Raw genomic sequence first — 15,110 nt, forward strand, 5'->3', positions numbered from 1 at the left:
ACACTTCTTATCCAAGTAAACGTGTAATGATAAAGATGTACATTAACTAAATCGGTAACAATGATTTTCAACTCCATTGCATTGATCAGGTGAAGGAGATGAGGAGGAGTATCCATGGAGTTGGTTTTAGAGTGAAACAAACCTACCGCAGGCCATCGTTCCAATTTCCTCTTCAGATTGATCTTCAAATTCCCTATTTTTCTCAAGGAAAAGCAGCATTTCAACTTTCCCACCATCTCCTCTCAATATCTCTCCTCCACTCTTCATTGTGACTTAAGTCTCACTTGGACCCGGGCCAGTGTGTTAACTCCTGCAAAATCAATGGATTAACACATTTCACCCCCCTAATCTTAAGGGGCCGACCTCAGCCAACAAATGACCAAATTCACACAAAATGGAGATCCGCCCCCTCTCTCCATGTTTTTTCTTCTTCTAGAATAGTTCCCCCTTCTTTATGAGAGGCTCCCATTGAAATCCAGCAAGCCACTCTTGTTGAGCTCTTTGTGACAGATCTTTAAGTGCCTCTCGGTTAAACAAGACCCCCCTATCCACTGGGATTCAATTTGGTTGGCAAACACGGGCCTGGCTGACAAAACCAGCCAGGGTGGGAATTCGCACTAAGGCAAGCTATCTAGCATTTGTGGTTGGGATTACAACAGTAGCTAGGGCTGGAGGGCTGGAGGGCACAGTGCATTCCTCAAACTCACTCACATATCTACCACGTTTCATCATGTCATTCACTATTGGTATGTCTTAAGGTGTTAAAATACTCGGGAAAGAAATATAAACTCAAGGGGACGGACTCTTATTTGCACAACAACATAATTAACTATAACACTGTTGGTTGAAGATAAATAAGACAAAGTTTTATTCAGTAAATTGAAAGTGTGTTTGAATTGGCATCATGGACCTTGACGTTGACTCGAATGAGTACAAATGTGACAGTACTCCATGAGGCACTCTATAAATGTAGGTAGCTAAATAGACTGTTTGAATTGCACAGCTGGTGAGACAGAGGGTGTCTGCCCACTGCCTCTCACCCCCGACAGTAAATGTCTGTTCTGCTGCAGCTCTACAACGGTTTTCCTTATACAGTAATAATGTTTTTTATATCGTTTAATACTGTTGATAGACCACCAGAAAGATTTTGAGAGTCATCGAGAGAGTGAGAGAAGGAAGAGAGTGAGAGAAGGAAGAGAGAGAGAAAGAGAGAGAGAGAGAGAGCGGGAGAGGCACAGGGAGAGAGAGAGCAAGTTAAAGTAAGAGCCACTGCACATTCACAGGTTGAGCAGAGAATATTTGGGTTAGAATATCTGATTTTACGGCCTACTCGAATGCTTTCACTACCTTACTTTAGCTAACGCTGGTTATGACCCATGAGGTCAGCGTTTCTGTTGACTCTGTGCCATAGTGTCTGGTAGTGTGTGTGGACTCCCTCCACTATGGGCAGCTGTGCAGGGCTCTGAGCTGGAGGGACGCGGCGCTCACAGCACACACCATGCTGTCACACTGTTTGTCGTTCCACATGTCAGTCAAAATTGAGCTCTCTCCAGCCAACATTATCACATTTCGGTAAGAGGATATAGGGGGAAAGCTAGAGTTCTTCCCGTTAACATCAATGTTTCCCATGTTTTAAAGCTTTCCCATGCTTCCAATCAGGACCTTCTAAGTTGTTATTTTTGTAGAAATCAATTAACTTCACAATAATTACTCTTCATTGAGAACATTTATTAGATGTTTAATTGTATGCAAAGGTGCTATATTAAAATCAACACATTAATCTGGGTGATTTCTCTGCCTGCATGGGCTGGGTCGTTCTTGAATTACGGTTTTATTTGGGCATAGCATTTAGAAAACATTTACTTAATTTTTCTAGATGTATTTTATTGAAATGTATTTAGGTACATCTTCCCATATGTTAACATTAATGACGGTAACACCAATGACACATTTTTGTAAATAAGGATTTTCTGAAATGGAGGCCACAAATGCTTAAATCTAAGGTCATCAATAATTTATCAAAGTGATATCATTAATCATTTTGTTCACAATTGTTATTTCCCTTCATTTAAATTGACTAACACCAAGTGACATTTTGGATTTAGACACACCAAATAATGAATGGAATCCTCAAATATATGACATACTAAAAGAGTGTGATTAGCTAATAGACCCCTTCCCCAGTAACAGAGAATGCTCAAGGTCCTTGTGTTTGTTTGCAATGAGTGACTTGCAACTCAATATTAGGAAGGTGTTCTTAATGTTTTGTACTCAGTGTATTAAATACTTTTGTTCCCTTTCTGGCATTCAAAATAATAGACAGATATCTCTAAATCCCCAAAACATGTCACTACAACTCTACACATCACTACTGGTGCAAGCCAGTTTGCTTACCCTAAGCACTTTAAACAATGCATAAACATAACGTGTTGCAGTATAAAACACTTGCATTATGTTTTAGCATTGATACACAGTTCAATATCAACAAAAACATGTATGATGTGTAACTGTTTGTCATTCTAAAGTGTTTTCCATGGTTTCAAAGGCAAGGGACCCGACTGGTGTTACACTACTACTAGTGTTGTCCATGGATGGGCCGTAGTGTGCCCATGCCCAGCCCCATGGTGTGATGTGCCCGATCCTGCCCATCCCATCTCATCCCAGACCATCCCATGGTGGCATCACCCATCCCATGTCCCATCACACATTCCCCGGGTGGGCCAGAGGCGCCTGGTCTAGCCACAGTGCCATGTAGCCTAATCACATAAGCACACAGCCTAATCCTTGGGACAGCTGGAGAATCTTTACTGGACAAACGTTAGCAGGATCTCACCGTCCCCATCCCCATTCCACAGAACCCCCTGTTTCATCAGGCTGTACAACAGGCTGCAAGCAGACACCCCCATATAGACACAACCTGATATCCCATAGTCAATGATCATGTACGTAGCGAGTAGAGCCACAATTCTATGTTCACTAATTGGCTACATGCTAAAGTGGGTATAGAATTTCACCAATGTTTTTGTATTTTATTTTGACTAGATGTTTGCAGTAAGTTGTGTTATACAGTATTAATGTTTACCATGTTGAACCTTACCATACCCTTATGTACCTAATTCGTTCAGGCCTGCCTTGTAATTTAATGTACAATACCTGTGGATTTTGTGAGAAAGCACAGCCTCTCCAACTAGTCAATATTTCATGTCTCCCTGATGCAAACAACATATGTTTGGTCCGGTGAAGGGAGTTTTCCCTTTCGTGATAGTAAACAGTTGTTATAGTCCTTGTTTTTCAATACTTATCCCAGATACCTCTATACTGTTGGTCCATTCACATCCTCTGAAGAGGGCACTGTACAACAATTGAGTGATGAAGCCAATAGGAAGTGTGTATCCCATATATCCTTCAGCTCTGACATATAATATGCACTATTTCCTGGTTGGATATCCATGGGGATGAAGCGTTTTTATTCGGACTCGTCTCTGCTACAGCATTTAGAGCCTCCAACCCCTCAGAGAATGTGATGAATAATGGAGTAACAGAAGGAATCTCCTCTCAGAGTAAAATGTTGCTAACCTTGCACCTCTCCTGGCAAGTGCACCAATTCCCCCTGTGCAATCGCGAGCACATCAGCCCTGCCAAACGCAAAGGCTTCTACACAGATCTGTGTTTATCCCACCCCCCTAGAAACCCCGCTATGGGATCTCCAGGGCTTTCCTCACTCCCCAAGTATGTATGCCAATGAAAGAAACACATGCTCCATTATTATTTATAGATTAATTTGTTTATTTATTATGATTATAGTTTTCCTGAAGGAAAATGTTGACTTAGGCCCATCTGAATATTATAGAATTTATGTTCTATATTGAATGATTCTCCTGGATATGGGTAGGAGTGGGAGCATGTGAAAGAGGTGGGGATTTTGAAAAATTGGCTTTGTCATGTGAAGTTGACATTTTTATGACTGTGAACAAGGGTTGAAAACCTCCTGAGCCAGTTATTATCATTATCCATCTCATCTTGCCTCAGACAACGTCTGCTAGGATTCTCCTCACGGTGGAAAATAAAGTGCTAGCAGACCTCCTGACTAGTGGCAGAGCAGTTACAAGTGGAAACACTAAAGGCTCTATTCAATCTGTAAAGCTGAAGCGTTACAGATTCCGCGATAGAAATGTGAAGGCAATTTCCAATTAAGCCGACATAGGCAGCGATTACTGTGAATGCAGCCTCAGCTAAAGCGGGAACTTTGCCTTTAAATTTCAGTCACGCTGTAAAGCTGAACATCCTTCATGCGGATTGAATAGAGAGAGCCCTTACTGTCTAGGCTAACTGTGTTGAACACAGCTAAAATAACATTGCTAAACATCTTTAAAGTAAATTGTCTGTTGACTTTCCTTGGACCTTTGTCTCTCAAGATATGACAAATTAAGGCAAAAAAAAAAACATAATTAATCATACATGTGTTTACTAACTATTGATTCTCATTACCATGGTGTCATGTGCAATGAGTGAGATAGGTTGGTAGTAGCTCCAAATTGCTCAGTATTTACCAGTTTGCTCAGACAGCTAACTGACAGAAATATTCAAATTCTATCACATAACACACCAGCATTTGACCTTTAACAAAGGGATCCTTGTCTTCACAGCAGATACCTTAGCACGAGTCACAACCAGATGAGTAAGTATTTTTCCTCCACCTGGTGCATTTTATTTTGCTCCTGTTTTGAGAGAAGCTGAGCTCACATGTTTTTCCAGGCATGAGGGACAAGTGGGAACCTTGACAGATGCTTAACAACAATCAAAAACAGTTGTAAACAGGGGATGTTATTGGGCAGGGTGCAGGAAGTGAGCGAGCTAAGGCAGTACTGCCTAGCACAGACCACTCATATCACACTTTCCAGACAGGAACTAACTTTTTCCCAAAGAGCTAAAAAATTCATAGACCTGTATGAGCTAAGGTGTTTTTACAGGGCAGGCCACTGCCTGTTTCATCGTGAGATCGTCCTTGGGCAACAAACCTTTCCTCTTGATATGTACGGTTGAAGCATTCTGATGAACGGTCTGAAGTCATATGTAGTGCTGTGCTTTTGCCTACTGGTAAAACTCTGCATCTCTCAGGTAATGTACCGTACGTACATACCCCAACCAGAAGCCATGGATTACAGGCAACATCCGCAGTGAGCTAAAGGGTAGAGCTGCCACTTTCAAGGAGCGGGACTCTAACCCGGACGCTTATAAGAAATCCCGCTATGCCCTCCGACCAACCATCAAACAAGCAAAGAGTCAATACAGGACTAAGATTGAATCGTACTACACCGGCTCTGACGCTCGTCGGATGTGACAGGGCTTGAAAACTATTACACACTACAAAGGGAAGCACAGCCGCGAGCTGCCCAGTGACACAAGCCTACCAGACGAGTTAAACCACTTCTATGCTCGCTTCGAGGCAAGCAACACGGAAGCATGCATGAGAGCACCAGCTGTTCCGGAAGACTATGTGATCACGCTCTCCATAGCCGATGTGAGTAAGACTTTTAAGCAGGTCAACATTCATAAGGCCGCAGGGCCAGACGGATTACCAGGACGTGTACTCCGAGCATGTGCTGACCAACTGGCAAGTGTCTTCACCGACATTTTCAACATGTCCCTGACTGAGTCTGTAATACCAACATGTTTCAAGCAGACCACCATAGTCCCCGTGCCCAAGGACACTAAGATAACCTGCCTAAATGACTACCGACCCGTAGCACTGACGTATGTAGCCATGAAGTGCTTTGAAAGGCTGGTCATGGCTCACGTCAACACCATTATCCCAGAAACCCTAGACCCACTCCAATTTGCATACCGCCCCAACAGATCCACAGATGATGCAATCTCTATTGCACTCCACACTGCCCTTTCCCACCTGGACAAGAGGAACACCTACGTGAGAATGCTATTCATTGACTACAGCTCAGCGTTCAACACCATAGTGCCCTCAAAGCTCATCACTAAGCTAAGGATCCTGGGACTAAACACCTCCCTCTGCAACTGGATCCTGGACTTCCTGAGGGGCCGCCCCCAGGTGGTAAGGGTAGGTAACAACACATCTGGCACGCTGATCCTAAACACGGGGGCCCCTCAGGGGTGCGTGCTCAGTCCCCTCCTGTACTCCCTGTTCACCCATGACTGCATGGCCAGGCATGACTCCAACACATTTACATTTTAGTCAATTAGCAGACACTCTTATCCAGAGCGACTTACAGTTAGTGAGTGCATACAATATTTTTTAATTTTTCATACCCACCGTGGCAATCGAACCCACAACCCTGGCGTTGCAAACGCCATGCTCTACCAACTGAGCTACATCCCTGCCGGCCATTCCCTCACCTACCCTGGACGACGCTGGTCGCGGCCGGCTACGGCAGAGCCTGGATTCGAACCAGGATCTCTAGTGGCACAGCTATCACTGCAATGGAGTGCCGTAGACCACTGCGGCACTCACCATCATTAAGTTTGCCAACGACACAACAGTGGTAGGCCTGATCACCGACAACAATGAGACAGCCTATAGGGAGGAGGTCAGACACCTGGCCGTGTGGTGCCAGGATAACAACCTCTTCCTCAACGTTACCAAGACAAAGGAGATGATTGTGGACTACAGGAAAAAAAAGAGGACTGAGCACGCCCCCATTCTCATCGACGGGCTGTAGTGGAACAGGTTGAGAGCTTCAAGTTCCTTGGTGTCCACATCACCAACGAACTATCATGGTCCAAACACACCAAGACAGTCGCGAAGAGGGCATGACAAAGCCTATTCCCCCTCAGGAGACTGAAAAGATTTGGCATGGGTCCTCAGATCCTCAAAAGGTTCTACAGCTGCACCATCGAGAGCATCCTGACTGGTTGCATCACCGCCTGGTATGGCAACTGCTCGGCCTCCGACCGCAAGGCACTACAGAGGGTAGTGCGTACGGCCCAGTACATCACTGGGGCCAAGCTTCCTGCCATCCAGGACCTCTATACCAGGCGGTGTCAGAGAAAGGACCTCAAAACTGTCAAAGACTCCAGCCACCCTAGTCATAGACTGTTCTCTCTGCTACCGCACGGCAAGCGTTACCGGAGCGCCAAGTCTAGGTCCAAAAGGCTTCTTAACAGCTTCTACACCCAAGCCATAAGACTCCTGAACAGCTAATCATGGCTACCCGGACTATTTGCACCCCCACCCCATCTTTTTACGCTGCTGCTACTCTGTTAATTATACTGCTCAAAAAAATAAAGGGAACACTTAAACAACACAATGTAACTCCAAGTCAATCACATTTCTGTGAAATCAAACTGTCCACTTAGGAAGCAACACTGATTGACAATACATTTCACATGATGTTGTGCAAATGGAATAGACAACAGGTGGAAATTATAGGCAATTAGCAAGACACCCCCAATAATGGACTGGTTTTGCAGGTGGAGACCACAGACCACTTCTCAGCTCCTATGCTTCCTGGCTGATGTTTTGGTCACTTTTGAATGCTGGCGGTGCTTTCACTCTAGTGGTAGCATGAGACGGAGTCTACAACCCACACAAGTGGCTCAGGTAGTGCAGCTCATCCAGGATGGCACATCAATGCGAGCTGTGGCAAGAAGGTTTGCTGTGTCTGTCAGCGTAGTGTCCAGAGCATGGAGGCGCTACCAGGAGACAGGCCAGTACATCAGGAGACGTGGAGGAGGCCATAGGAGGGCAACAACCCAGCAGCAGGACTGCTACCTCCGCCTTTGTGCAAGGAGGAGCAGGAGGAGCACTGCCAGAGCCCTGCAAAATGACCTCCAGCAGGCCACAGATGTGCATGTGTCTGCTCAAACGGTCAGAAACAGACTCCATGAGGGTGGTATGAGGGCCCGACGTCCACAGGTGGGGGTTGTGCTTACAGCCCAACACCGTGCAGGACGTTTGGCATTTGCCAGAGAACACCAGATTGGCAAATTCGCCACTGGCGCCCTGTGCTCTTCACAGATGAAAGCAGGTTCACACTGAGCACATGTGACAGACGTGACAGAGTCTGGAGACGCCGTGGAGAACGTTCTGCTGCCTGCAACATCCTCCAGCATGACTGGTTTGGCGGTGGGTCAGTCATGGTGTGGGGTGACATTTCTTTGGGGGGCCGCACAGCCCTCCATGTGCTCGCCAGAGGTAGCCTGACTGCCATTAGGTACCGAGATGAGATCCTCAGACCCCTTGTGAGACCATACGCTGGTGCGGTTGGCCCTGGTTCCTCCTAATGCAAGACAATGCTAGACCTCATGTGGCTGGAGTGTGTCAGCAGTTCCTGCAAGAGGAAGGCATTGATGCTATGGACTGGCCCGTCCGTTCCCCAGACCTGAATCCAATTGAGCACATCTGGGACATCATGTCTCGCTCCATCCATCAACGCCACGTTGCACCACAGACTGTCCAGGAGTTGGCGGATGCTTTAGTCCAGGTCTGGGAGGAGATCCCTCAGGAGACCATCCGCCACCTCATCAGGAGCATGCCCAGGCGTTGTAGGGAGGTCATACAGGCACGTGGAGGCCACACACACTACTGAGCCTCATTTTGACTTGTTTTAAGGACATTACATCAAAGTTGGATCAGCCTGTAGTGTGGTTTCCCACTTAAATTTTGAGGGTGACTCCAAATCCAGACCTCCATGGGTTGATACATTTGATTTCCATTGATCATTTTTGTGTGATTTTGTTGTCAGCACATTCAACTATGTAAAGAAAAAAGTATTTAATACGATTATTTCATTAATTCAGATCTAGGATGTGTTATTTTAGTGTTCCCTTTATTTTTTTGAGCAGTGTATTTATGCATAGTCACTTTAACTCTACCCACATGTACATAATACCTAAACTACCTCAACTTGCCGGTGCCCCCGCACATTGACTCTGCACCGGTACCCCCCTGTATATAGCCTCCCTACTGTTATTTAATTTTACTTCTACTCTTTTTTTCTCAACACTTTTTTTTTGTTGTTGTTTTATTTTACTTTTTTATTAAGAACTAAATGCATTGTTGGTTAAGGGCTGTAAGTAAGCATTTCACGGTAATGTCTACACCTGTTGTATTCGGCGCATGTGGCAAATAACATTTGATTTTATTTGATTTAATTGTTAAATGTCTGTCACTGGCCAGTCTTGACAGTCCCTTTTAGGTTGCATTCTAGTTCACCCAGCAGCACTAGCTCACTTAATAGCAGCATTTAATTACAGAGGAATCAACTACACCACAATCAACAGTCCTCAGCAAAACATCTACAAACTATAAGAAGTACAATCTCCTCTTGTAGGGTGGGGGCGGGTGTGATGGAATGTAAGCATTAAACACTTTTATGCCATTTTCAGCAGTTCAAGGGTTTTCAGTGAATAACATTATCTCATAGCCTTCACTAAGCTTTGACCACCTTGGGCCTACCTGCCTATCCTATTGTGTGCCTCAGCAGACCAGAAGGATGAGAACGAGAGAGAGAAAGAAGGGGGGTGTATTTGAGGCGTGTATTCGTATTCTGTGCTCTAGTTGCACCCACTTCCTCTATGGTAACAGCTGTCAAAACTTTTCTGGATTACAGCACACCGCAGAGCTACGGCTCGTATTAGAGCCTGGTACTAGGCAGGAAGTATTGAGGGGTGGGGCTGAGTGGGGAATATTCAGGCCACACTGTTCCTCAGGGCAAGGTGAGTAGGACCCTGGGGAGGCATATCTAACACCAGGGCCCTCCTGCTTGTAACTTTAGTGGCTGGGTAATACAACTACACGTGTTGAGGATATCTCTGGGCTTTTCCAGTGATGTTTGAGGTATTAGAACAGATACACTCCCTGTGATTTAGTTTTTTTTTTTTTCACTGACACAGATGCAGGGACTCAAGGTCTCTTTCTTTTGGATTAGGTCAGGGCTTCCAGGCATGTGCACATTGAGCCATGAGAAGCTTCGTTCACGAAGGTGGTTGAGAAAGAAAATTCCCTTAATGCTTTACACATCTGGTAGGGGAATTGAGTTTGTTTAAATAACACTAGTTCAACGGGGGAGATTGTATCAGTTTTGGCAAATGTGTCCCGTACTGTCTAAACCAAAATATAGTGAAATGTTTATATTGATATCCTATATTAATGAGCTACAAAATAAACGTGTTTGACTTTCTGGTAAGCGGACACCATGACAGATTGAAATGTATACTGTACGATAAAAGAATATGGTCGTAGGGATTGATAATCGATTTAAAATGCTACCCTTGGGTTCGATGGAAGACATTTGAAATGTCATAGCAAATAGTGGGTGAGTCTCCATGATGTATATGGTAATCCAACAGGAGTCGGTATCAGATTCTAACAAACACTTATCTCAACAAGACATAACACGTCGCAGACATGACCTTCCTTGTCTGTGACATCACTCCACAACAGGGGATGTACAGCAATTTTCCAACTGAGAGTGGCTCTAATAGTCGAATGTACTTGTCTTTAATTTGATGACGGAGGTGTGTACCTCTCCGTCTCTTTAGTTTCACTACTCTCAACCCCTTAAGTCTCCAAAACTCTGAACAGCTTGGAAATGCTATCGCATAGCATATTGAAACCTATATCAACAAGTTGCTTTGAGTTATGGGTAGAAGGAAATTTGGATTATTAGTGGTATATAACTTTTACTGTTTGCTTGCTTAGACTTGGACCAAGCTCCTCTTAGCAATGACTATATAACCACTGGGTATGAATGAGACCAAACATTCAAATCATTTAAAAATTCATTTATTATTTCAGGTTTTCTTGCCTTTGTTATACAAAGATGTTAAATAACTTAAATACATTCTTACCAGTCATTCGTGATCTGTTTATACCTACAAGCTATACACATGAGGTAGAGGACAATAATTTAGGTTCCCATAAGCCATGAATAAGTGAACATGGACAAAGCTTTGCTGGTTTAGTATTATCACAAAGGGAAAAACATGTTTGTTTTGTTTATTGGCAAGCACAGCACAAATCCTAACACAAATGTACACGGTGAATGTGACCCTCTCATCAGAGCATACCAAAAGTTGAATGAGTTCACACCAATACCACTGGTCAGTATGTTTATCTGCACAGATGGCTATGTTACGGGGTACAGACAGAACCCATATACCTCTCACCAACCCCTTAAACAAACTGATCATGCTACAAATCGGAATGCTCAAAAAAAAAAAGCTGATTATGATCCATTTAATTGCCTTTAGATGTGTTGTATATGTGTTCTATATAACAGTTGAAAAAGGGAATAGAAGTATTTAGTTACTACATTTGTAAGGATTTGTTTTGTGCTTGGGAACTGCAAATGTTATGAGTTATCTATAAAAATAATTATGCTGACTTTATAGAATACACTGCCTCTTGAAGCCTCCACCCCAAAGAAGCAAAACACCCATACAAAACTAAAGAAAAAAACAGAGTAAAAAATACAGGTATTTAAAATCAGTTTTGACTTTACGTTCTTTACATTAAACACATGCTCATAAAATATTTCAAAATAATTTATCTTTCTTTTATTTTCATTTTTCCTACAAAATAGATTTTTATACATGATCCACTGACAACTACACAGTGCAGAGCTATGAGTTCAAAAATAGAATATGAAGGACTAAGACAATGACATTGAAAAACAACCGTTATATCATGCCGTCCTTTGTCTTGAAAATCGTGTGTATATGTACAATATAAAACATACAAAATACATGCAATGTGCATACTGTATTCCTCTCAACATGACTCTGTTGACCTTTTGTATACGTTCAATAAATTACCACTGTAGAGAACCAGTCTTGTGCAGAGGAGTGTGTGTAGAATACACTCACCAGAAGCTGTGGGAAGCAGGCATTTATGCTCAGGCTCTCAGCATAGCCATTATGGTTTCCATGTAGCGTGTAAAGTTCTATGTATATGTTTTGACCATTCTTTATTTGGCATGTTTGGAATTCAGCTCTAGAGGATGAACCAACCAACCTTCGCTAGGCTAGACTCACTTCTCAGAGCATGCTGCTTTTCCTTGATCAATCATGGTGTGTTGAATCAGATATAAATCCTGTGAGTGTCACCGCTTCTATCTAACATAGCATGCCAATGCCCTCAAAGATAGCTTGGACCACAGCTATCTACTAATGTTTTTCACTTACTGATGATCACTTACAATCAAGTTTTCAGCAGCAATGCACTCCATATTCATGATTTAGCTGTAGCCTTATGCATCAACTTATATTTTACCACTTGCCTTTCCAGCATCACATGTCTTGTTCCTAACCTCCTTATTGCTACCAACTTCCTCTTTACTTGCCTGTGAGATTTTACCATGTGCCTCACTCTTGTCTCTATACCACAGGAGAATAAACCATTGTTATTTACAATAAACAAAAGGAAAATAAAAACATCTGCACTGTATATATTCATAAATACAGGATCTTTAAATACTTTAAAGGGAAATTATAAAGGGCTTCTGGGGCTTCAGTGCGTGAATGGGGCTATCTTACAATGTTGGGTTCCTCACTCAGTAGTTCATTCTCACCCACATAAAACAGGCAAAGGCTGTATATCTAAAGGGAATCTAAAGATGACTTTGTATCTCATGAGTTATTGTAGGTGTTTTAGAGGGTTAGCTCTGCCTTTTCCACCAGTAATCTGAAGCATCAAACATCCAATATTACATTTTAGTCATGTACAACATAACAGTAACCTGCCTGAAAAAGAATTACTGTCAAAACAACACAAAAGGAGATTGTACCTTTGCAGTCGTGGAGTTGTGGTAGCCATGCCCAAAATAATGGATAGACAATGCATAGGCATACAGCTAGAGCATACATTTGCTTTGTAGTTGCAAACACATTTTGTCACCTTATTATTGTGAGCTTCAGGACTATATCTAAAATACCAAATTTGCCTCAGGGTGTTAATGTTTAAGCCATTTTTCCATTGGACCATACTGTTCATTTTCAACCTCAACCATTCATCTTTTTCAATCAAATGGTGGGTGTAGAGAGAGGAAGGAAGGATATGAGAGAGTAGGTACGGGGGTTACATTTCTCCTGTTCCCCACAGTTTACTGTTTCTTTACAACTTTATAGTAGTATTACTAGCAAGATTTGCTTTTCTTTTTTTAAATAGAGGGCTAACTAAGTACCAAGAAGCTGTTATAGTTAGAGCACTATTCAGCTGATTAGAAGATGCATTCTCCACTGGTCAGGTGGTCTCCTGTTGTCACGGTGACAGTAATAGACACTAAACTCAGAAAAGCAAGGTCATTCTCTCATTGAACTTTCATTACATACAGTTTTTCTTTTTTTTCTTTTTACCGTAAGTCCAAATAGGTATAGTGGTTTCAGTTATTCCCTGAACATTAGTTGAGTTCGCTCAAGGCCAAGAGTAGCCTAAAATGACTGGCAAAATGTATTCACCAACAATTTCACTCTAGTGTAAAAGAATCAAAGACAAATGAATGTGTTTTCTCTCTTCGTGAAGGAGTAGTCCCAAAGGGTCCATAAATTATCCACAGAGCGAGACAAAGGACACAAATGTGCTGCTTTCCAAAAGGCCTTGTCAAAAAACAAAATAAAAAGCAAAAGAGAGCGAGAACACACAAACAACAAAACATTTGTGTGGTTAGTGGTTTGTTTAAACATATTCAGATAAGTAGCAAGTGTATATAATATCATTATAATACAATTTAATTTATTTACATATGCATACACACAATGCTGTGTGCATGTAAATATGTGTGTGTAGAACAAATCTTACACCCTGTCTTCTTAACAGTTTCTGAATATGGTTACCATGATTGCCATATGAGTTGTAATTCCCCCCCCCCCCCGTACCCTCACTCGCCAACACACACACACACATTTCTACATTGGGCAAGGCCCAAAAGCCAGTCTTTTACTATTACGGTCATTGTATTGGATCCTCATTAACAGCATGCTCACCAGAGACAGCTGCCAAGTGCTGCTTTTTCTCACCGACAGATCTGACTGGATGTTGAATAGGTGAGGTAGCCTTTCTCCAAAGCTCCAACTCTGCAACCAGAAAACATTAGACCCATGTTGACCCTGTTGTCAGACAAGGCCAATCTCCTCCTGCAACCCCAATCCCCATTGGCTGGGGCCACAGGGCATTAAAACAAAACCCACAGAATAGAAAATCCCTCAAAGTGCTTTTAAAGGCTCTCCATCTCCATCGTCTTGCTCTCTCCTCTGCCGCAGAACTCTCTCTCTCTTTCTGACAGCAACAAGGGGCGAGCAGGAAGCTACGAGTGGGCTAACCTTTACAGGTGTAGACCTCCTCTCTCTGTGTACACTGCTTGCATTCGACGTAGCAGCACCAGCGCACCTGACACTGGCATGGCCGGGTCACCACGCGGCTCTGGGTGTTGTGGCCCCTGCCGCAGCATATGGCGTCGCAGTTCTTGTCCTTGTAGCATTTCCTGGCCGAGGTGCCCGGCGAGTACTTGCTGTGCCGGCAGAAACTGGGTGAGTCCTCAATGTGGAGCAGGTCCATGGTGCGTGGGATCGCGTCATTGCTGGGGCCCGGTGGGGGCTGCTCCTGTTGGGGCCGGGCCTGGGAGATTTCCCCCTCCCCCGTGGCCTCGTTGGTGGAGCTGCCCACCTTCAGAGAGGTCTCATAGCGCTGTTTCAGCTGCTTGCCGATCTCGTGGAACGGTGAGAGCTGCCTCCAGCACGTCTGGACGGTGCAGGAGCCTGAGACGCCATGGCATTTGCAGGTAGTCTCCACCCCGGCTTTGATCACCTGATGGTGGGAGAGGAGAGGAACATACTGACAGTCAGCCACCACAGGGCATGAAAGGGACTGCCTGAAACGACAAAATATTAACTTTGGCCCACTTTGTACTTTGTATGGTAAGCAAGGTTTCAAAGAACCTAGACTCCCCTATAATTTCTGCAGCACAATGGGTCTATGTAATGTCCTAATATCATAAGAAATTCCTCCAATATGAAGTCTTTACATACACAGGACATATTAAAATGCGATGAGAACAGAGGCCATAATTATATTTTCTGTTTATACTCATACATACCACAGAGTTAGATTATCTAGATCCTCTACTTATTGCTGATAAACT

The 15,110-nt window shown here is 43.5% G+C and overlaps 1 protein-coding gene across 1 annotated transcript in view; it reads right to left on the bottom strand.

Annotated features, from left to right (window-relative positions):
• Positions 1-13,853: 13,853 nt before the first annotated feature.
• The window catches only part of LOC121581047 (protein Wnt-9a), a 31,884-nt gene continuing 30,627 nt past the window's right edge, over positions 13,854-15,110 (bottom strand). Inside the window, exon 4 of the mRNA XM_041896402.2 lies at positions 13,854-14,776. Coding sequence (XP_041752336.2) covers positions 14,288-14,776 — 489 coding nt within the window. The 3' untranslated portion in view covers positions 13,854-14,287. The remainder of the gene's footprint in view (positions 14,777-15,110) is intronic.

This window comes from Coregonus clupeaformis, chromosome 14 (genome assembly GCF_020615455.1).
Source record: "Coregonus clupeaformis isolate EN_2021a chromosome 14, ASM2061545v1, whole genome shotgun sequence".
NCBI lineage: Eukaryota > Metazoa > Chordata > Actinopteri > Salmoniformes > Salmonidae > Coregonus > Coregonus clupeaformis.